The sequence below is a fragment of the Ricinus communis genome, chromosome 10 (genome assembly GCF_019578655.1).
Source record: "Ricinus communis isolate WT05 ecotype wild-type chromosome 10, ASM1957865v1, whole genome shotgun sequence".
NCBI classification, from domain to species: Eukaryota; Viridiplantae; Streptophyta; class Magnoliopsida; order Malpighiales; family Euphorbiaceae; genus Ricinus; species Ricinus communis.
Window position 1 is genome coordinate 10,320,621 of NC_063265.1, and position 23,035 is coordinate 10,343,655.

Here is a 23,035-nt window from a genome sequence, read left to right on the forward strand (position 1 = left end):
TAATATGGATTGTATTTACGTGCATGGTTGATATATTGATTCGAATGATCAATATTTTCTGTGAATAAAGTAGTAGGGTATGATTATAGTATGTTTGGTATTTATGTGCATGGTTTGATATACTGATTTGAATAATCTATGTTTTCTGAGAAGAATGCAATAGTCCCCAGATTATTTGATTTTAACTCATTCTCGAGACTGATAGTCTCATTTGTACTGTTTTTCAGATTCGTGACTGTTAGTACTCATGACTCTTATTCAAGAACTCCTTCATCATCGGGTGATGTATTTGATTTGGTATGTAAATTGGTAAATCTTAGATTCTCCGCAGTAGTAATAGTAGATGTATCAGTTGTAAATTTTTCTGAGTTTCAGGTCTCGCCTAGTTTTTCTGGCAGACCGAAGTATTTATGTAGAATGTAGTTGTTAAGATAAATTGTGGCTTTAATAATATTAATTTGAGATGAGATTTGTTTAAGTCAGTGAGTGTCAGGCTTACTACGGGTTTCGATGGCCTTAAGTCTATCCATTCCCTAGTGCCGGTCACGGGCCCACGGGTGGGGTCGTGATAAATATTATCGTAATATTAATTATATTTAATTAATATGTTAATCAATTAAAATTTTAAAATTTTAAAATAAACTTTATATCTATTGTCTTAATTTTTTAAAATATTAGAAATTTTATTTAGAAAGATAGTTAAAAAAATTTAAAATATTGTTATTCTTTTAAAACTATATCAAGGAATTAGAAAATATTGATAATTCTATTCTTTTTACAAACACATTTTATATTATTATTTATAATCAAAATAATAACAACAATCATGCAATATGCGGGTAGAGGACTAGTTTTAAATTAAATTTACTATTAATATAGTAAATCTTAAGTTAATTACACATTTGAGATTACCAAATGAAAAATATCTAACTATTTTTTCAAGGAAAATAGAAAAAAAAATTAAAGCAGAAAGAAAAAAAGAATTGCATAAATGTCGTATAATTTCCGATTAGATTGAAATACTCTCATGTTTTAAATAACATAATAGGTGATGTTATTATAATGTAAACTATTAAATTTGAATTTAGTGATGGAAATTTTATTATTCAATAATGAAAATTTTAAATTACTATTTTAGTAAAATTTCATCCATTTAATTGGAAATTAACGATGAAGATTATATAACATAACAGTGTAACATGAGAGGACCCAATCCATTGGGATCACTAGTAGTCTTCGTGGAAAATCTAATTAGCTAGATTTTGGTGTCATCATCACTTACCAATTTCTTTTAACAACTCTGATTACTTTAGAACCACTTTTCTTTTATTATTTTTAATTATCCCTGCATACTTTAAATTATTCAACAATTTTACCAATTTTCTTTTCTATTCAATGAAAGAATTAATTTCATTAACATTTAAATAGAAAGAATTGACATTATGACAAATTATGTTGTGATCGTAATTCATATCGGTTTCAAACAATGAGTATTAGGTTAGAGGAAGGTATTAATCCCAATTACAAGAAATAGTATGTGCTAGGACGTATCACTTACAGTAATTTCCATCAAAAAAGGTCCTTGTCAATATGGTCAAAAATGGTACCCAGTTTATCATAGTCTAAGGATCTCTAACTAATACAATTTTTATGGTTACCCAATTCATTTTAATCATAGAAAAAGGCTTCTCTCTCGAGTCCAACATCCCTATTCCAACCACATGGTTTTTCTCAAATAAGATGCAGCAATTTATGTTTTCTTAACATATTTTTGAACCCTTATGCAGCACTTATATAAATATATGAGCTACTCCCTTTTTATCTTCTTTTTAGTTAGAAATAATGAATATGTCCTTTTTCTTATTTTAAATTTTTTTATAATTTCAGTACTATTAATAACAATTTTCATTAATTTTATCATTCATCGATTCAAATATTTGAATTTTAGTACTCTATGTATTATTAATTAAATTTCAACATGAAATTTTAAAAAAAAAGGTTTTCACTTGTCATTTTAGATATTGAGTACTTTTGGTTTAGTGGTTTTGAAGCAAGGAAAGTTACGAGATTATGAAACCTAATTAAAGGCCACATACTACCTGAAAAAGAAGAAAGTTTCAGCCTAGGTTTATATAGTTAACTTGGTTCAAAAGGTTTTAACTACTCCAAGTTGATTTTGAAAAGTAATATTCAGAAACAAATCAAGGGAAGAAACACAAGTACACGACCATTTGCTTAGAAAGAAATTAATAAAGTATTAGCAAACAAAAAGGAAATATATATAATTAAAAACTAGGTTAGATCACCAATAGCCGGCAGTTGGCAAGCTTCCATCGGGCTTAATATGCAGCAATGGCAAAGGTTTTTACCTATAAATAGTCAAGTAAACATGCAAGGCTTCTCACATCTTGCCCTGGTTAAGCAAACAAAGCTTAAAAGTACAAGTCTTCTCTTCTCAAAAAAAAAAAAAAAAATGAAAGGTGGTAAATTTCTTTGTTCTTTCTTGCTGTTGGCTTTGGCTTTCTCGTTTGCTTCTGCCTATGATCCCAGCCCTCTTCAAGACTTCTGTGTAGCAATTGATGAACCCAAGAATGCTGGTATAATAAGCTCTTGCAAAGTCGTAATCTGACAATACTACACTAACAATGCACATTTACTTGTTATTTTCTTATTGTTTGCATGGCTAACAACTACATTTCTTTGTTAACTAAATGCTGCAGTGTTTGTCAATGGGAAATTCTGCAAGAACCCAAATCTTACCGTAGCTGAAGACTTCTTCTTTTCTGGATTAAACATCCCAAGGGATACTGCAAACCCGAATGGAGTAAATGTCACTCTCTTAAATGTCGATCAAATTGCAGGCCTTAATACCCTTGGTATTTCTCTTGCTCGTATTGACTATGCAGCAAATGGTGGCTTAAACCCTCCGCACACTCACCCTCGAGCAACAGAAATTCTTGTAGTCATTGAAGGAACTCTTTACGTCGGCTTTGTTACATCAAACCCTAATCGCTTCATCTCAAAAGTGCTATACCCAGGAGATGTTTTCGTGTTCCCAATTGGTCTGATTCACTTCCAGTTCAATCTTGCAAAGACGAATGCAGTAGCCTTTGCTGGTTTGAGCAGTCAGAATCCCGGTGTCATTACTATAGCTAATGCAGTGTTTGGACCAAACCCACCTATTAATCCTGCTGTTCTGGCCAAAGCCTTCCAATTGGACAAGAACATAGTGTTGGAACTTCAGAAAAAATTCGATCAAACCAATTAGAAGGGAGGCAGAATGCATGAAACAGGCATAAATCATATAAATAAAGAGAGTACTCTTATTAAAGAGTTTAAGGATTCTCCTGCTAGTGGTTATATTATTATATGTATTCCTTCTGTTGCTCCCGAGTAAGTTAATTAAATAAACATATATTTACTCAGTTTTTTTTTTGCCTTTTGAACATGTTGCCGTGGTTTGATTTACGTCTTACAAAACGACAATTACTTAAATAGTTCGCAACTAAAAATTGAAATTATTATATTATTGATTTGATAGTAAGTCATAAAAATAAGATCAATAATATGTTTTTTTTTCTCTTTTGAGAAATTATTTAATCTCGATGTGGATGGCTTTCTAACATGAATAATTTTTTCTTCTTCTTCTTCTTTTTAACTATCATATTGATGAGTTGAATTTATACATCTAACAAGTTTACCTTATGATAACTGAAATTAAAAATAAATTAATAAACTTATAACTAAGAAAATAACAACCTAGCAAGACTAGAAAAGGAAAAAGAAAATAAATTTCATATATATAGCTGTTCATTTTTATTTTTCTAAATTAATTTTGTGATTGAGATTTAGATGTGAATTTTGGAGCTGCATGGAATGTTACATGTAAAGGATAATTTCTTTTATCAATATTCACCTTCTTTTTTTTCAAAAGAAAAGGGATTGGTCAGATTCTAGGGAGTAAAGAGCAAGACAGGAATTTGCGTTTCTTAAATAAGGTTGGTTTTCTTTTTCGGATGACTGAAAATCTCAACACAACAAGTAATCCTGAACCTCAAAACTCAAGAGATTAATATGGGGATTTTTTCAGAAATATCTAAAAAACTATTAAAAAATATCATCTTTTTTTTCTTTCAAAAATACTGTAAATTGATTTCAATAATACAGTGGTATATGTTAGATATACTTTTTTTACAAAATAGTATATGTTATTAACAATTTGGTATATGTTTTCATAATTTTTATGATATTTAAGTTTTAATATATGTTAGTATATGTCTGACATATATTTAGTATTTATTTGATAATATTAATTTGATTGTAGGTTAAACCATTGAAAAACCGACTATATACAAAACTAATATCTAAAACTATTTTTTAAGAGTATAATTTATTTTATATATAAATAATTTTTGTTTTAAAAGAATTTAAAAATCATCATAAGAAGAACTTTTTCTTTTATAAATTTACAGTAGAAAATATATTAATAAAAATCCTAATTTTTTATTTAAATATTTTAATTTTAAAAATTATTTTTTTCAATAATAATAATATCAGATTTAATTGATTAATTTAGTTAAAATTTATATAATAACTCTTGAAATTATTAGAAATTAAAAAATAGTATTATGATAATTATTTTATTATTCTATATTTCTATGAAATTACTAAATATTATGTATACTTATAACATAATATAATAAAAAAGTAGAAGTAAATGAGATCCATTCGACAAAATATAAAATACATTAAGTATATAGTTGATATTTTGAAATATATATATATATATATATATATATATATATATATATATATATATATATATTTCAAATATAAAAAAAAACTAAAAAGATAAACTTTAAAATTCGATATATTTATTTTAGTATTTGTTGCATATATTTATAGTACATTTTAAATATTGATATCTTTAAAAACGCCAAACATAACAACAAATGGTATATTCTCAACAAAATATGATATATATTAAATATACATTTGATGTCTGTAACTATTTTAATTTATATAGATTTTATAAAAGAATAAAGATACACTCTTAGAAAATACTATACATTACACTTATTTTATCATATATTGAGTATAAAATGTATATATTAGCTATATATTAAGTATATGCTAGGTAATTTTTAATTAAAATTTCAATTTGTTTAAAATATTTTTATTCCAAAATTTAATTCTTGTTCTAGTAGCAAAGATATAATATCAAAGTTTATTCAATATAATGGAATACATTCAATTTATTTTAATAAATGTTCCTTATATATAATATATTTACTATGTTTATATTTTTAGAAAAATATAAGAAAAAATTACAGTAAATAGTATACATTTTTCAAATTTTGGTATATGTTTCATATATATTTGGTATATATATAGTATATAAATAGTATCTGAAATTAGTTTTTAGCTTCAATTTGTATCTTTGGTATCTATGCGCGTGTAAGCTTGGCCACTATTCAAAAAGTTTTATCAATTTTTTAAAACAAGCATATATTATTTAACAATATAAATGCAAGCCATAATCTCATTTAATTCAATTTGTTAACCAACTCAAGTAATTATTTCATTATTTGTTCATACATAGATAACATGAGTAGTAGAATATATTTTAAGCCAATTCAATACTTATAATATCCCAACACATAGAATTTTTTTTTTTTTTATGTGCACAAATAACATTTCAAAAACTAAAAACTTTTAAAAAATTATACTCAAAATATGTGTGCATTTTTTGTAAAAGGAAAGTTAGAGAAAGTTAATAACAGTTATAAAACAATAGAATTTGAAATCATAATTACCATTTTATTCACTTTAAGACATCCACAAAACTATTTAACTTTTCAATATTTGTATTCACATTTATAAAATTTGAATCAAACACCAATAAATCAATTCCAACAAATCAAAGTTAAAAATTCATACAACCAAAATTTTTTGGATAGAAACACATCATTAATTACTTGAAAATCATGTAGAGAGAGAAAGAAAAATAAATGAATAGTAAAAACTAAAATTCTTAAGAGACTCTATAACATGAGAATAAAAATGGTTGTCTTTGTTGAAGGAGAAACGATTGAAGAAGAAACAAGCACCACCTAAGTAAAAGTGTTGGCGATCACTGTGACATCGTGAATTATTGTCTAAAAGTGTTGATGATTCTTTTGTAAAAAAGTAAAGAAACAAGAGAGAATTGATGAAACAAGATTATGATGAAGAAGAGTTAAAGAAAATAAAATTAAATTAAAGCTTTCTTATACATAACCCCGTAAAAAAAATGAAAATTTGCAGTAATTTTGAAAATGTAAGTTGTATATATTTGAAAAGCAAAGCATCTATAAATGATATCACTTAAAAAAAGTCAGCATTTTATATAATTGCCTCATTAATATATCTAGCCTATGTAATCTTTATTTTTCTAAACTCGGTTAAATTGGTGCTTTCCTCATTTATTTCAGAAAATCTTAAATACATTCAGTTTAATAAATATAAATTATAATATATTGATACCTATAATTACTTATTAGATGTAATTTTTGTATTGAATAATTTTCTTAATCATAGATGATTAATGATATACATAATTCATATTTTTATTATTAATAAAATTTATTTCACAATGAAAGAAAAAGTTTGGTCAAGTAAATCTTTAAATTATGTACTCCATAAATAACCAACCATGCAGAGCACTAAACTGACCTTACATTGGATTATTGCTTGCAGCAGATAACCAACTACTTGTTAGAAATTTCTAAATACGCTCCCTGCCAATTTCTCTCTCTCCTCCCATTCGCCTACTTCTAACCACCCTTTGTTGCTGAATTCCTGCCAGGAGACTTTCTCGCCTGAAACCACCAGGAATCAACGATTTGAGAGAGAGAGAATTTCTCTCTGTGACATGCTTGATTTAGCGACTTCCAAGTGGCTGGACTAGGTCACTACAACCCCATGTCTCCATGGTCCTACGTTCTTATTTATTTCACTATCCAGTCGTACCCCAAAAAGTACATAAAGAGTGGATAATTGCTTTAATTAGATAAACCACTTTTTGAAATAACTTATTATTTTCTGTTATTACATACCTAATGCCATTCTGTTAACACCAAATCACCACTTGAAATTAAAAGAAAAAGAAAAACAGACAGATTTACGTAAGCCTTTCTACTTACAGTTTAATATAGCACAGACCAGCACAGTTGCCATTGCTACTTTGAACAGCCAAAATCCTGGTGTTATCACTATATGCAACATTCACATTTGTGCATCAGTTAGTCCTGATGTTCTCGGTAAGCATTTCCAACTGAAAAACAATGTTGTCAACTATCTCCTGAAATAGTCTGGGGAAGCAATAAATATAGACATGCATAAAGCAACCATGAACCAGTAAACTTCTTAGGTAATGTAATAGAATAAAACTCGGATCCAGCCATCTTCTTTTGTCTATGTTTCGATTTTGAATGAAATATGAAATACTAGTATATTATCAATGGCCCTCCTATTTCAAAAGGTTATGTTTGAAAGTGGATCAAGATTTCACATTCTATCTACCGTTCTTTGACTAGGCTGAAAAGAGACCATGAAATTATCAGTTCTGAAGTGCTCATCTTCCAGAACAGCTTCAGATGAACACAGTGACGTGTTCATAGGAACAGCATAAAGATTTCTAGAATTACTTCATCAGGGATCCTCTCAAGGCAAAACAATAACGTAAAATTCCTGTTTTCATTTTCACCCGAAAAAGATAAGAAAAATGAAGAAAAAGCTCACAGGTCAAGCAATAAAGTATTTGCCATAATCAAAACTGAATAAACAACTTTATTTAGCAGACAATCTCCGGATAGAAATAGTGTAACCAATGTTTGGATAAGACAAGTTTGTTGTCTCGGTTACTTGTGATATCAACATTGTGATATGAAGCACCATGAGAAATATACTTATCCTTAAGGAGATCCCAATTTCATAGGAACTTTTGTACCTAAATAATGGTATCTGCAATTACAGGCCCCTCTGAGAAGTAAATGTACAATTTAACATATGATTAATACCCATATCAAGAAGGTGTGATCCACAGGAAAAGAAAGTTAAAGAAGTGGAAATATATTTAACTTATTATGAAATGGGAAGTAGATAACCATTGAGAAACTCAGTATTTCTCTATCAGCTTCTATAAAAATTAGGCTAACTTGGTGACTCTCATAAAAAACAGGCTTGGTCCAGATGCAAGATTTTCAAACTCAGTAAAGCAATGAACTAGCAGCAACTTAAGATAGGAACACATTAATTATGGCTAAGGTTGCTATTTTCCTTACAGCTTTCCCCTAGGATTTTGCTTGTTTTTAGCCTCTGTCCTCAATACTAGACCAGGTTGATCGAGTCCGGTAGCCTTCCAGGTCCACTGTGAAGCAGATGCAAGCGCAGTTCCTGATACCATGCCTGTAAAGTGGTCCCCCCGCCTTAACAAATTCACCGATGTGCCTAGGATGCATGAAAGCTAGATATATATACTGACTATGCTCGAGGGAAGAGAAAGATCTTTTTTTTGAGAAGTTTTCGATACAAAACTAAAAGCAGGTGGGGTTAGGCCTGGGAACTGGGGGGGATCACTCGAGCTTAGATTGCCCCAAAAAGACCATGAAAAGAAAGGGATTTTGAATAAAAAAAGAAAAAGGCCGGCCAATTACACTAAGCAAAAGAAGGAGTTACGACTTTAGCGTCATCATAGAGCCGGCACAGAGGACAATGCAATGACGAAATTTCCAACTATATCGTAAGAGAGGAGAGATCAAAGAGTAGGAAGCGGGGATGGCACAAGGGATTCCAGCAGCGTTGAAGCCCAGCTCATGAACCAACCAATTTCTTATTCCTTTTGGGAATAATCAGCCCATATTGTCGCATAATTGGCGACTGGAACTCCTAACTCAAAGAGGAAGAGAGTGAATCTAGAAAAGAGAGTCCGCCTTGCATGTGTTAAGCATAACGCTTTCTCTTCTCTTTCTCTGTTTATCAATCTTCCTCGCTTCTCTCTTTCTCGCATTGACCGGAAAAAGGTTTCGAATGACCCCTGCAAGACCAAGACATCTTTGTTGCTATCAATGATATCAAAGCTGTTGGTATGAGCTGTCTCTCTATGTTTTTGGGCTTCTGAAATCGTGATCACTGTTGCATTTTTGGCAATGATAGGAGAAGCCACTTGGCCTGCAGAAAGATCAACCTGAATAGGAGTCGAAGCTTGCGCCTGCACAGCATCCATCTTTTGGTATCCAACCTCTGCGGGCAATTTGCTCGGAAAGATAAGAATTTACATTATAAATATTTAAGCATTTTTATGATGAATTAAGAACTAAATAACATCAAAAATACAAATCAGATAACGACAAACAGTAATCTACCTTCCCAAAGTTGGCCAAATTTCAGGCTCAGGCAGCATTTCTATCATCAATGAGCTCAAAGTTATACATTTCTACCAGATTGAAAAAGATATTGTCCAAAAATTGCTACAATCAAACACTGCAAACAGACACTTCCAGCTGTTCAATCCTCTTAGCCAGATCATGCTTCCCACAATTCTTCAAACCATCAGTAACCATATCAAAACACCTTGAAATTGGTGTCAGACCCATCTCAGTCATCTCAACCAAATAATTAGCAGCTTCAACATATTTCCCTCCACGCCCACACATAGTTATCAACATGGTATAAACCGGTCTATTAGGAGGATGACCCTTCACCTTCATTTCACCAAAGAAACAAAATGCATCATCAAATTGCCCTCTTCTACACATCCCTTTAATTATCGGTGCATACAAACCAGGAAAAGGCTTATGTCCATCTTCAATTGAATTATTCAATAACTTAAAAGCCTCATCAATCTTACCCACCTTCGACACAGCAGGAATCAAAATCTTATAACTATTAATATCAGGACAAAACCCTAATTTACGCAAACTATAATACATATCAACACAAAAATCAACCTTCCCGGAATTACAAATGGCTTCAATTAAACAATTAAATGTATTGACATCCGGTACAAAACCCTCTTTACTCATTTTGAAAACCATTTCTTTAGCAGATTCAAAATACCCAGCATTCAACAACCCTTCAATCAAGAGGTCTCTGCCTCTAACAGGAGGATTAAACCCTTTTTTACTCATTTCCTCCAAAAAGAGTTGTGCCTCTTTAAACTTGCCGTTCGAACACCATCCATTAACAAGTACACTATAAGTAGTCTTATTAGGAGCTAAACCTTTCCTAATTAACCTCCTAACTAAAGCATAAGCACCATGAAATAATTTAACTTCACAAAGAGCAAAAAGCAAAGAATTATAAATATCCACGTTTTGTTCACAATTTAAACTGTTACACTGATTAAAAACCTCAACAGCTTGATCGATTAGACCGCTTCTACCATACTCTTCAATTATAGAACGCACCGTTTCACTCGATATACTAAATTGGGGATTTTGATCTTTCATTTGGGTAATTAGTTTCCACATTGAAGAGTAGCGTTTTGATTTAGCTAGGATTTTGATAAGTTCTTCGTATTCGATTGAGGTCGGAGTGTAGTAGGCGCGTGACCAATTGAAGAAGCGGAGAGATTCGGTTGGAGAACGAGAACACGCCCGTAAAACGCGGAAAACGAGCTCGGAGGTTACAGGAACGTTCAGTTTGTTGAGAGTGCGTTCTGGGTAGAAGTCGCGGCGAACTATATTGGTTATGTGGTGGATTAAGGCAAAGTAGGCATCTTTTGTGTTGTTAGTGCTGGTGGAAGCTAGGGTTTTGAGGTGGCGGAGCGGTTGCAGGGTGACAGTGGCGGTGGTTTTGGGTAAGATGAAGAGTTTAGTGCGGCGGAGCATTTCCGTTGTGTTTGGAGTCGAAAAGAAACCGTCGGTATCTATTAATAATAGCAGACCAAAGTTAAAATGGACCGACTACCAAAGAAGAAAAAAAAAAGAATTTAATATAATCTTTTTCTTTCTTTTTTCGAGAAAGAATTTAATATAATCTTACAGTAATGATTGTTAATTTATTCAAATTAGAAAAAGAAAAGAATCAATTTAAACTCGTTAACAAATCTATGAAACACCAATCTCATAATATTGTTTCCAAAATTAGGAGAGTTTGCGTCCCCAATCAGAATGTTGATGGCAGCGATCAATATTAATCCCCATGTCACTGTGAATACATTAATTTAATACCATGTGCAACTGCGTCGTCGTCATGCCTTAATACCAGGGAAGCACAAAAACACCATCCATCAATTATTATACTTTCATTACCTTTCAAGGTACTTTGGTCGCAATTAATTGGCTATTACATTGCCCAGTGTGAAAAAGGAGACAGATATCAATATTTCTTCTTCTCCATTAATATTAATATTAATGATTACAACAAGCACATCACAATTTCATTGTCTGAATAATTTTGAAACCCATTGTATTCCTCATATAATCTTAATCTAAATAATCTATCAATTCCTCTTGCTTTTTATCTACAATGCCGTCTATTCTCTCCCCCATTTTATCTATCATATGGGAACTCAGAATCATCCTCGGTTACTTTAAAGTGTTGGGGCTGCTGGCCCGAGCAATGGATATTCCACATTTTGAAATATGCCCTTTCCAGATTTTGGACCTGCATTATGACCATCAAGAAAATCAAAGTTGATCAGATGCTCATCATATGGGCAAGGCAACTGAAATTTCATCACGAACACTTTATCTGGGCTTACCCATCGGGGTGTATCAAAAAGAGGACAAGTCATACGGACTGCCTTCAGTTTATTGGTAAGAGCCTGAAGCTTCGGTCGATTCAACGCCAGGGACACTGCTTTCTCTTCATATTCCTTCATACTGTCAGGAAGGTAATTTTACAAGTCAATTGAATTGAGTCCCGCATTTTAAGGAAACCAGCAAGGCTGAATTTGTCTACCAAGGCTACTTCATGTAGACTTATTGAGTGTGAACTATGTATCTTATCAGGAACATTAACCATTAAATCTACCTCAGCCATAAAATGTTGGCACGGGATTAGTGAACATTCTACCAGCATGTGTACTTGAAAACAAAATGCCTACCTGCTAACAATCATCTCGTCCCCAAGTCCAGTGGCCAGACACAGTGATCCAGCAACCCTTGTAGCCATTTTCTCAAGAGGCAGTGTTACCATTGGTAAACCTGCCCATAAAATATCTGTCCCTGTGGTATGTGCATTACACAACGGCCTGAGAGATAAAAATCCAACCATCAGCATTGACAAATCAACTGCCTTCACAATAATAGAGCCAAAAACAGCCAGCTTGAAAGAGAGAGAGAGAGAGAGAGAGAGAGAGAGAGAGAGAGAGAGAAATACGTGTCGAGGAATAGATCTGCTAAAGCACTGCGCCTAATATGTTCTTGTTTCATGGCAACGTCAGTGAAAATGATTTGCTCTGGTTGCACCCCTTGCGAGACAGCATCTGTACGCAAATCACAGCAGTACTCAACACCAGGTAGCAAAGTATTGACAAGAAGGATGTATTTTACCATTTATTTTGTTATTCTATTTTCCCTCAGCTTTCGTGGTCATTATGATAACTTTGACAATTCTCCCCATGTGTGGTTATTTGCAAAGTTTCAATTATTGAAATGTAAGGGCCTGTTTTCAATCATATACGTTCTCTGCTTTTGGTTTCTGTTCTCTAAATACAGATAGTGTTTCTTTAGAAAACAAGTTGAGAAAACAACATAATTCTTATGGTTATTCAGATTTATTTCCAGTCTTAAGAAATAAAATAATTTTAGAACACTAAATTACTATAATTTGTTTTGAAAAACACAAACAAAAACCAAAAACAGAAAACAGTAAATACCAACAGGCCCCAAGTTGTCTCTGAATATCCTTGATTAAAATATGCAAATTCCATCAGAATAAAGACAACTGTACATACATGAACGGAGTCTCATTTCGCCTGCAGCTGGGAACCTAAGTAGCCAAAGCGCACTGTTGGGTACACGTTTGAGGATGTTGCACCTAAAAACATTCAAACATTGGGACAACATAGTGAGATGCCGAAAGTGCAGTATTGCGAATATACAAAACAAGCTCAGGGTTACCCTTATTGTACCAAGTATTAAAGATTTCAGGATCCATCTTGTACAATTGGTTAAAGCATGCAAATATAAATTTATCTTCTGGGAGACCATAATCTGATCGCTTGTGTTGGCATGTTGGATCCAAGACATCCAGGTTTTTCTGAGACATAATAACAGTTGCGTTAAACAACTGAAGAATATCTGGAAACATAAAAATAGATACAATCCCTTCGATTTTGGTGCTTATGAAGACTAACCTGTTTGTAATCATTCACGAAGTAGCAATGGGGCATGTGAACAAGCTTTTCTGAATAAATATGTGAGTAGCGTGTAGGAGAAACAAACTGAAAGCAGAGAGCATATGCATCAGACAAATGACCACAGTATAACACAAGTGATGTTAGATGAGGTCAATTTCCCACCTCATCAGTAACCAAGTAATCAATGTATGTAGCCCCTGTTGTCCCAGGGAATCCCATGTATGACACTTGGATGGGTGCAGGTTGCATAGCGAATATTTCATTTCTGGCACCCTGCATAAATGCAGATAGAAAATAGTCTGAAGAAATGACAGGAATACTCTAGTGGGAGCATGGCATTTAAAGATATGATGAGTAAGAATATACTACAAGAACAATCAAGGTACATATACCATCTCAACTTGACTAATGTAAACCATTGCAGAAACCATAGAACTTCTACATAAGAAAAAATTGAGAAAAGGTACCTTGGTATAGCCATTAAGGTTGATAAGGATCTGTATTTTATCCTCATTAATCAGTTTGGCAATCATATCTGCTGACATTGCAGAAACTTCTACAAAGTGCTCAGCTTCAGACTGGATACGCTGCCTCCATTCAGTACCATCATTTGGACTCAATGCATAGCAGAAAACCTGCACAGAGTTTTCCAGTCTTAAAACCCTATTCCCAAAGGAAAGGCAAATGCATGTTGACAACCATAACTCCCCCAGTTAAAAAACACAGAGAATTCCAAATTTACCAACCTCCACATTTTCTCTGTTGTGCATGCCAAAAACAGATCCCATAAGGTGTGACAAAGGGTGATTACCAAAGTCACTGCTCACATAACCAATCCTAAGCCTCTCACTTCCACGGTCGCGCCTTATAGGAATTGGAGGAGGATGGTTGAATGGAGGAAGTCCAAATCGAGATGCAATTATGGAGCAATGGGCTGCATATTTACGGCTTCAAGAAGAGAAGGAACAATGAGAATGAAAATGATTAGGTCATACAGATTAATTATAAGTTATCCAATATGATAATCCTACCTGATATCAAGAGCTAGCATTGGATCAATGGGATAGGCAATAGCATGAAAAGGCTGCACACTAGGGAGGACAGACATCTGAAATGGAGGAGTGATGGCAAAGAACAATCAACATTGTTTTCACAATTTTTTAGCGGTAAGCTAGGAACCTGAAAGGTCTTATGAAGAAAAATATCAAACATCATAACTCTTACAGTAATCTGCCTCCGGATAATCCCTTCAACTTCCGAAAACATCTTATCGCGATCCTCCCAACAACATACACACTGAGAAACAAACCCTCAAATATGTTACCAATGTTGCATGTTCTGTAAGAAAAGAAATAAAAAATCCTCCAAAAAATCCTCACTTCATCAGCTTAAAGAACCAAAGTGCCAAAATTTAATAACCAACATATGAAAGAGAAGGAAGATTCAGATATGCAGCATATTTCATTTTGATAGGTACCTGTAAAGTATGCAGAAGGTTACAAGTGGCTTCAGGGAAGTCTGGTCGAAGAAGCAATGCCTGTCTATAGCTCTTCACAGCAGCCTCCACACGTCCACTGCACATCATATGATCTAATGAATAATATAAAACTATAATTTTTATGCTGAAATCATAATATTTTATGTTGTATAGCCCAACTACAGCATTCATATTCACCAATCGAATTATAATTCCCCCCAGACTTGAGAATAAAGATGACCAGCTTTTAAGCCATCAAAAACAGAATACAAACTCAGATAGGCAGAAAACTTGGCACTGATCCTTTCAATAAAATACCTGTCTTTATAAGCTGAAGCCAAATTTGCATGTGCTTCAGCCATAGTTGGCCGTATAGTGATAGCGCGTATATAGTCCTGAATCGCATCACTTACTCGACCAATTTCTTTGTATGTGTTGCCCCTATTTACAAGTCCATCAGCTGCCAAGGGATCAATGCGGAGAACCTCATTGTAGCAAGATATAGCATCCGCGTAATTTCCCTGTCATGACATTTTTTATAAAGAACACAGAAGTAATTAAAAAAGAAATCCAGCTAGATTTAAAAGGAGTAGTTTGAGTGTTTAATATGATCGAAACAAAAATAGAAACACACCTAACTAGCAGGATGAAAATAGTCCAAGGCCTTACCTGTTGTTTATAAATTACAGCAAGATTATTGAAAGGAGCAGATAGCCCTGTTGTGACAGCCAATGTAGCCTTATAATATGAAGCAGCAGTAGATGCCATGTTCCTTGAAAGTTCAAAATATCTCCCATTTAAATTCAGAGTATTTTGAATCATATTTAAAAAGAGGGGATAAAATGAACAATTGTTCATGACAACAAAAGAAATTCAAACACCATTTACCATTCCATATATATATTCCCAAGGTTGGTGAGTGCTTGTGGGTGGCTAGGTTGTAACGCAAGGCATTGCTACATCAAAGACGGAAATGAGAATAAAGCTTATAATTATACAACTGCAAGCCAATCAGGGCAAAAGCATAATGCAATTAAGAAACAATGAAAAGCAAACTTACATTATAACATTGGATTGCTTCCTCCACTCTACCAACATCTTTTAGAGCATTACCCTTCCAGTTCAAGAATAATTGCAATGTTCAAGTCAGTTAATAATACTGCAAGTAAAAGCTAATAGCGCATAAAAGGATGAAAAGAAAGAAAAAAGAGAACCATATTAGATAGGAAGCAAACCAAATTATTATAAGCCTCCAAAAATCTTCCATCACAGGCAATAGCTTGCTTGTAGTGATGAATTGCCAAATCCAGTTGACCTCGTTCATAATACGTACTGGCCAAATTTCCTGCAACAATAGCCATTAAACGGTCAGGTAAAGTTCACATGCCAACACATTTTGCAACCTTCAACCTAGAATCATTATAAAATGTCCATCACTGCTATAGATTAAAATAATAATTATGCAACAATCTGTGAAGTCGATAGTTTAAACTTCAAAGGTTAGGAAGAAGGTATTGACCAATGAACTGAGCCTAATAAGGCCTGTGATCGCATTCACTAAATAATTTTCAAGATAATAGTTAGGGCTGCAAATGAACCGAGGCTAGCCGACAAAAGCTTCAGCATATTCAAGCTCGGTTCGTCATTAATTAAGCCCAAGATTAGGCTTGAGAATCACTAGATATTAAATGAGAGAAGCCCTAGCTGAACACTACTGTGCTCATTTAATATTCGCAAACCTAACCAAGCTTAAAACTTTTATTGAAAAATATAGGTCCAAAATAAATTCTCTCCTAAACCCAATATAATAATCCAAATTCTGGTTATGATTCTTATAACAGTTAATACAATATTGACCAAAACTAGTAATAAAATGTAAATTGTGGTTATAATTCTTATATAACTTAAATTCCAGAAAGAAAAATAGTTAGGACTCAAATATTTATTGATAAATCTCACTTTGCTACTCCTGTACTTCATATAAAAATTACTTGTGCTAGTACTCGAGCCTAAACCAGCTGCTCACAAGCCTAAACCAGCTTAACAAACCCTTGCTCATGCTTGGCTCGTTTATTGATCGAGCTCAATATTAGACTTCAGAATCACTCACTTATATATTCAAGTGAGCCTAAACAAATCCTTACCGAGCCGAATCACCGAGCTGTTAAGAAGCTGTTTGGTTTGTTAGCAGCCCTAATAGTAGTGACACTAGCTACACTTGGTGCTTGGTGTACTTTAATACGACTAACCGAATGAAGGGTACAATAATAAATTTCAACGAATGAAGTAAACATTTGCAAAGTACCACAGTAAGAAATATTAAGAGTCAAGTACCATTAACAACTTACCAAAAGCTACCGCATAGTTTGGCCGGGTCTGAACAGCTCGCTGGTAACACACAATGGCCTCTTGGGGCATTCCCAATGCCTGAAAAAGGCAAAAGAAATATCTTGTTTGCCTCCAATACAGCAATAGTTGTCCAGGCAGATATCCTACCTTATTGACAGAAAACCATGATATCTTACCCTATAAACATTTCCAAGGTTTAGGTAGGCATCGGGAAATGTAGGCTTGAGCTTTACAGCTTCCTGGAATTGACATTGTACAACAAAAATTTAGCATTTTTATACAACAAAGCAGTTGAAATCTGCAAACACTTACAGATGCTGACTGCATAAAATCTTACATGAGAGCTCCATAACAAAACATAGGCAGAATAATAATGTTGGCATTACAAGCAGCAGATAAAAAAGAAACTCCACAAGAAAGCAAAGACTGGAAATGATCACTTTCTCGTGGTGTTCAGCTTAGCGCAATCTAAAAGCAAAATGCTTGGATGTTCATATATGATGACCAAATGAGAGATTCAACATGATACTAGCATGCCTCACAACAGTTTACTAGGGCATTCTGAAGCAAATATTGGATAAAATAGAATGCAAAAGGAAAAGGAGAAACAGAAAAACAAGGGGTAAACAAACAAAATATATTTAAAGCTATTTTAACATCCGTACCGTGAAAAGTGAAATGAATAGAATAACAGGAAAACAAAAGCAGCATACCTTATAATATTGAAGAGCTCTGTTAAGGTCACCAGACTCCAAGAAGAGACCAGCAAGATTTGACCATGCAATAGCAAAAGTTGGTTGTATGCGTAAAGCCTCAAGATAACAACTGTATGCCTGCACAAAATGTTAGATTCTGACAATTTTGGAGTCTTGCACATGGAAGTTACAACAAGACCAACCATCATCTGAGCCCTGGCCTGTAGATAACTTGATATCTGAATCGAACTGTGATTTAAAACACAGTTCCACACATGAAGTATGTCAATCAGTAACTTCACTGGAAAAGGAGACGCACATTACAAAAATCTATACATGGAAAGGATCTCTTCCTTCCATCAGATCAGAAAGGGTAAAGGTTGGGCCAGGTGAATCCAGCAGAAAATAAACTCAAACTGGAAAGACATTGTCAATGGGCACTTCCTGCATCCTGATCGGAGGAGGAAGTGATCTGTCAGTATCCTAATCCTAGAATTTGGGATAGTAGCTGAAAAAGTTGATCGATACTCGAAGTAACCAAAACCCATAGCCCAAAAACTTCAAGTCCAACAAGATAGTAGAATACTAGACAACATGTAGCAACCATTTATTTGATAAGCCATTAATTTGATACTTACTTCTTGCACCAACCCTTGTGCCTTCATTAGATTCCCAAGATTGCTATGAGCATCAACCTACAGGCCAATTATCAGGAGACGTAACTATGTGATTCTCATTCAAACCTTAAGACTAAGAAGAGAATGAAATACCAACTATAATGAAATACCAACTATCAACAGATGTATCTTTTCATTTGGACCATCTAAGAAAGGGATATCTAACTAGAGCACCCAAATCAGCATAATTAAGACAAAATACCAATAGAGGATTCAATGCTAGCGCCTGCCGACAGCACTGCGCTGCCTCATTAAGCCGCCCTTTTCGCATGTATGCACTAGCTAAGTTTGACCAAGCATCAGCAAAATTGGGTCGGAGCTGCAATAAAATAAAACAAAGCATTCTCATTAATACATAAAGAAGTTCCCTAGGTGCAATTACAGTGGCAAAAGAGGAGAAGGGTGAATGGATAAATTATACATCCATGACAACTCTACAACACAAATCATATCAAAGGTAGTTATAAGCATAAATCTCCTGCTTTATATTTCCATGTCAAGATGATAATGCTTACAATATAATATATCCACATGATTACCGAGTGGCGCCAAAAGCTAGTGCCACAACCACCAAATCTTTTCCAGGCTCTTTCTACTGAAATAGTTCTAATAACAAAATTATTGTCAATCATGGTCAACACCAAGGCATAAATAATCCTGAAGTTCTTCCAGTAACTATTTTCTTCTGGATCAACCACCAACAATTCTCCCTTCTCAATATATGAGAAAGCTAATAATTCCTTTTGCCAGAATTTGGTCATTTGGTTTGTCCATGACGACTACTGCCTACAGTTTCAATGGTTTCCTTACTATTCTATTTCTTGATCTTCTCTTTCAATCATACACAGGTAGTTGTTCTTTCATATAACCAACCTGACTTGAATTTAATTTTTATTTTTGTATTCTTTTTTTTTTTTCAGTACAAAATCATGTTTTCCGAAATCAACATGATTCACAAGCTTAGCATGATAAGAATGAGACCTAATAACTGGAATCCCCCTTTTCCCAAGTTAGCAAATGGGTTAACTGTGAAGATTATAAACTTCTGGTGGGAGCCTGACTCAAAGATGGAGAATGAAAACCATGTACTATCCCATTCAAATCTCATCCCAAGATGCTCGACATGACAGAGAAGTATAATTTTGGAACTCGACTATTCATATTCATCCCATTAAAACAACATATCGAAATCCTTCAGCACCACTAAACTTCCTAGATGACTGTTTTCTTGAATAAACTAGGAACGAATCAACTTCTCAAAGAAACATGCGTGTCGTACAAACCTCAATGGCAATCAAATAATAACGAATTGCAAGATCAATGTCACCCTTTTCCTGTATATGAAATGAAAATCACAACCATAAGTACCAATAACAATTTTACTGCATAATCAACAACCAAACAGTTCAAGTACCGCATTGAAGTTCAAAAGTATTCATACAGATGATGGTACCTTCCAAGCATTCGCCATGTTTCCATAACACTCGGCAAAACGTGGTTCAAGTCGAAGAGCTTCCTCATTTTTCTCAATGCACATATCATAATCATGCAACTACAAACAAATATATCAGCAATTTCACATTTATAAACAACTGAAGTAGTGGAGGTATCTTAAGTGAAAACAACATAAGAGAACAGTAGCCAAAACATTTAAATGAAAGAAAACCTGGTAATAAATAGCACCCAAAAGAAGTAGATTATCAGTACGAAGTGGACTTCTCTCATAAACTGTATTGCTATGTTCCAGTGCCTGTTTATAGTTGCCAGCCTTGTACAACTGATGAGAAAGGGCCAAGTGCATGTCTTCATCAACTGCATTAGAAATTAACACATCAACTGTCATGTTACCTAAAGGGGAAGAAAAGGATGGCGAGGAATCATCAAATAAATCCATTCTATTAAAATAAATCCATTCTATCAATAAATATGACACATCCACATCACCATTACATAGCAAAACTCTCTAGCTTAGAATCACTAAATCAGTAGCCTCATTAAATATTCAACTAAAGTAAACAAGCTCCTTCTAATTATAAAATTTTTACCAGAACAAACATCAATAGAACTGCCTCTATTTTTTCCTCTTATAGAGACTAAATGGGACACAATCTAATTAAGTACAGGCATATCAAAACCATTACATTTTTCTGCGTTAAAGGGCAAAATAAAAATAATAGCTCTATCATTCAAATAAATTGGAAACCTATGACATTATTTTTTTAATTAAAAAGGAAAAAGGAGCCCTTCAGAAAACTAAATTCATAATGCACCGACTAATTCTATATACCAAAAAAACTTAACTTAAAGCAAATAGAAATGTTAGATTTTTGTTAAGTGTAATAAAGTTTATCACTTCAGATTTTCAGTTCAAAGACTACAGATTTCCCTCAATCCAAACATTAAACTTTTAACTAAAATCAATTAATCCAGATGACCATAAAAGAAAAAAAAAAAAAAAAAAAGAGAGAGAGAGAGAGAGAGAGAGAGAGAGAGAGAAAAAAGCTCATCTCTAAATCGCGAAATCTAAGCAAAGCAATAACATAAGAGAGATAATTGAGCACAAAGTTAATGCATCACCTTCATGGTGAGAATCACGGCTCTTAAAAGGCACCAAACTCAGCGAAGACGATGATGGTTCAAGCTTCACCTGGAAGCCAGGTTCGTCCCGAGCCACTGAAGCCGACGCCGAGCCGAGCTGAGCGGCAACCCGAGGTCCGTTCTGTAAAGAAATCATCTCGATCTCTCTAAAACCACAAAATCAACCACTTCCCCGCCAAAATCCGATCATCCAGATCAGATCCAAAATTCTCAGAGGATCAAAGAAACAACAAACACTGGACTCGATTAAGAAAAACCCTAGCTTCAATTAAGAAAAAGAAAATTGGGGTTTTTCTTCGAGCTTTTAGCTTCTTAAGTTTTTATTTTTTTTAATATTCGAAAAAAAAAACTGAAGAAATAGAAGTATCAAATTTTAGCTGGAGAGAGTTCTAAATATAAATATATAAAATATAAAAGTGCAGTAAAAATGAAAAACAGAGAAGAGAAGGATGTTTTGGAAAGATCTGGGCCGTTGAAGTGTACGGAGATGGAAGTGGTGTTGACGTGTCGTTTCTCTTTTTTGTGTTTTGAGATTCGGTTTGATTCTGACACGTATCTATGTGGTTTCTTAAATGAGCTGGCTTCCTTTGTCTTTATCTAGTCAAAGTATTTTTAGAATTAGATTAATTTTCTTTTTCTTTTTTCTTTTGGTTTAAGTTCTCTGTCTGAGTATATTCATAAATTCCGGAATTAATTTCAATCGTGCTTGGCCGCAATCCGCTATTGTACGCAACTGTTTTTGCTTGCGGATAAAAGTCGGATTAAAGTATTCGACTAATCAATTTTAATTTTTAAAATTTATTGAAATTTCAAAATATTTAATCTAATATCAACTTTATTCACCGTTATTTTTCTCCGTAATTTTATGAATAATGAGTTTAAATCTTTTATTATATTTTTAATTTACTGAACTATAATTAATTTTTAATTTATATATATAGTTAATTTATAAAATGTAGACTATGATGTTTATGAAAAATATTTTTTTTCAAAAATTTTAACAAAATTATATATTTAATATTTAAGTTTAAATTAAAAGATATTCACACCATTTTATTCATACGCTCTTAAATTTTAATTTTTTTAATCTATAAACTCACCTAATAGTTCCAAACCAATTATAAATTTACCTAGATATTGATTACTTAAAAAGTTGTAAAATCATTTTAAAAAATTATGAAATAATCCAAAAAATTTAAAAACTGTCTTAAGAACTGTAAGATCGCATAAAAAATTATAAAGTTATTCAAAAAATTGAGAAATCTCTTATATAATTGATGAATTGTCTAAAATCAACAATTCATTATCTCAATCAATTATCATGATCATGTATTAAGTTTTTTATTTCTTAAAAGATAAAAATAAAAAATCACGTTTCTATTATTCAAGGCATTTTTTTATATTTTTATTTGGCATAATTTTAAAAGAAATCATTTAATCCAAAAGCGCATAGATGAGATGGTAAGGGTCTTTTATAGCTTAATTAAGGCTTTGAATTTAAATATTAGGTACGCAACTGCGTTAAAATTCTTAAATGAAAGCTTTGCCACCCGTAAAAATCATACTTACTACGTTCTAGATTAACTCTAAATATATAAAAAAAAGTCATCTATAAATAACAGAAGTCACCCAAGATATGGGTTAAGCTTGGACCATCCTTACATTCGTTTATTTTATAGATAATTATTAGCTCTCTTGTATAGATCACTTACCATCAATTCTTCCCAACAGATTTCCTAATATAGATCTTCCATTAGTTGATTTTTTTATATAAATTTCTTCACTATAAATCTTTTGTTAAAAGTTCTCTCATATTTATTTTTATAATTTTTTTTTCAGCTCTCCAAGAGATATAAATCTCTAAATAAGTTTTCAGATTTAGATAAGACAT

The 23,035-nt window shown here is 33.0% G+C and overlaps 3 protein-coding genes across 3 annotated transcripts; 1 reads left to right on the forward strand and 2 right to left on the reverse strand.

The window, feature by feature from the left end:
* Positions 1 to 2,392: 2,392 nt before the first annotated feature.
* LOC8258682 (germin-like protein subfamily 1 member 13) lies at positions 2,393 to 3,425 on the forward strand. Its single transcript, XM_015721031.3, has 2 exons — positions 2,393 to 2,597; positions 2,721 to 3,425. The coding sequence occupies exons 1-2, from the start codon at positions 2,474 to 2,476 to the stop codon at positions 3,266 to 3,268; spliced, it is 672 nt and encodes a 223-aa protein (XP_015576517.1). The 5' UTR covers positions 2,393 to 2,473; the 3' UTR covers positions 3,269 to 3,425.
* A 4,382-nt stretch (positions 3,426 to 7,807) lies between these two features.
* LOC8258680 (pentatricopeptide repeat-containing protein At5g18390, mitochondrial) lies at positions 7,808 to 10,976 on the reverse strand. Its single transcript, XM_002521986.4, has 2 exons — positions 9,405 to 10,976; positions 7,808 to 9,282 (listed from the first exon to the last, which is right to left on the reverse strand). The coding sequence occupies exon 1, from the start codon at positions 10,869 to 10,871 to the stop codon at positions 9,516 to 9,518; it is 1,356 nt and encodes a 451-aa protein (XP_002522032.2). The 5' UTR covers positions 10,872 to 10,976; the 3' UTR covers positions 7,808 to 9,282; positions 9,405 to 9,515.
* A 381-nt stretch (positions 10,977 to 11,357) lies between these two features.
* Positions 11,358 to 21,522, reverse strand: LOC8258679 (probable UDP-N-acetylglucosamine--peptide N-acetylglucosaminyltransferase SEC). The gene is made up of 27 exons (XM_002521985.4): positions 21,124 to 21,522; positions 20,213 to 20,358; positions 20,000 to 20,098; positions 19,830 to 19,880; positions 18,749 to 18,865; positions 18,508 to 18,564; positions 17,888 to 18,007; positions 17,351 to 17,413; positions 17,174 to 17,252; positions 16,061 to 16,170; positions 15,886 to 15,939; positions 15,714 to 15,781; positions 15,495 to 15,597; positions 15,144 to 15,346; positions 14,826 to 14,922; positions 14,573 to 14,644; positions 14,380 to 14,456; positions 14,095 to 14,296; positions 13,816 to 13,983; positions 13,511 to 13,621; positions 13,346 to 13,432; positions 13,121 to 13,248; positions 12,944 to 13,026; positions 12,367 to 12,472; positions 12,092 to 12,238; positions 11,747 to 11,867; positions 11,358 to 11,649 (listed from the first exon to the last, which is right to left on the reverse strand). Exons 1-27 carry the CDS (start codon positions 21,278 to 21,280, stop codon positions 11,536 to 11,538), a joined length of 2,940 nt encoding a protein of 979 aa, XP_002522031.2. The 5' UTR covers positions 21,281 to 21,522; the 3' UTR covers positions 11,358 to 11,535.
* Positions 21,523 to 23,035: the final 1,513 nt, after the last annotated feature.

Coding starts and splice junctions, on each gene's coding strand:
- LOC8258682 (XM_015721031.3), top strand. CDS start 2,474: ATGAAAGGTGGTAAATTTCTTTGTTCTTTCTTGCTGTTGGCTTTGGCT. Junction 2,598..2,720: donor TGATGAACCCAAGAATGCTG/GTATAATAAGCT, acceptor TAAATGCTGCAG/TGTTTGTCAATGGGAAATTC.
- LOC8258680 (XM_002521986.4), bottom strand. CDS start 10,871: ATGCTCCGCCGCACTAAACTCTTCATCTTACCCAAAACCACCGCCACT.
- LOC8258679 (XM_002521985.4), bottom strand. CDS start 21,280: ATGATTTCTTTACAGAACGGACCTCGGGTTGCCGCTCAGCTCGGCTCG. Junction 17,414..17,887: donor GAGCTCTTCAATATTATAAG/GTATGCTGCTTT, acceptor TGTCAATTCCAG/GAAGCTGTAAAGCTCAAGCC. Junction 15,940..16,060: donor TGGAGGCTTATAATAATTTG/GTTTGCTTCCTA, acceptor TTGAACTGGAAG/GGTAATGCTCTAAAAGATGT.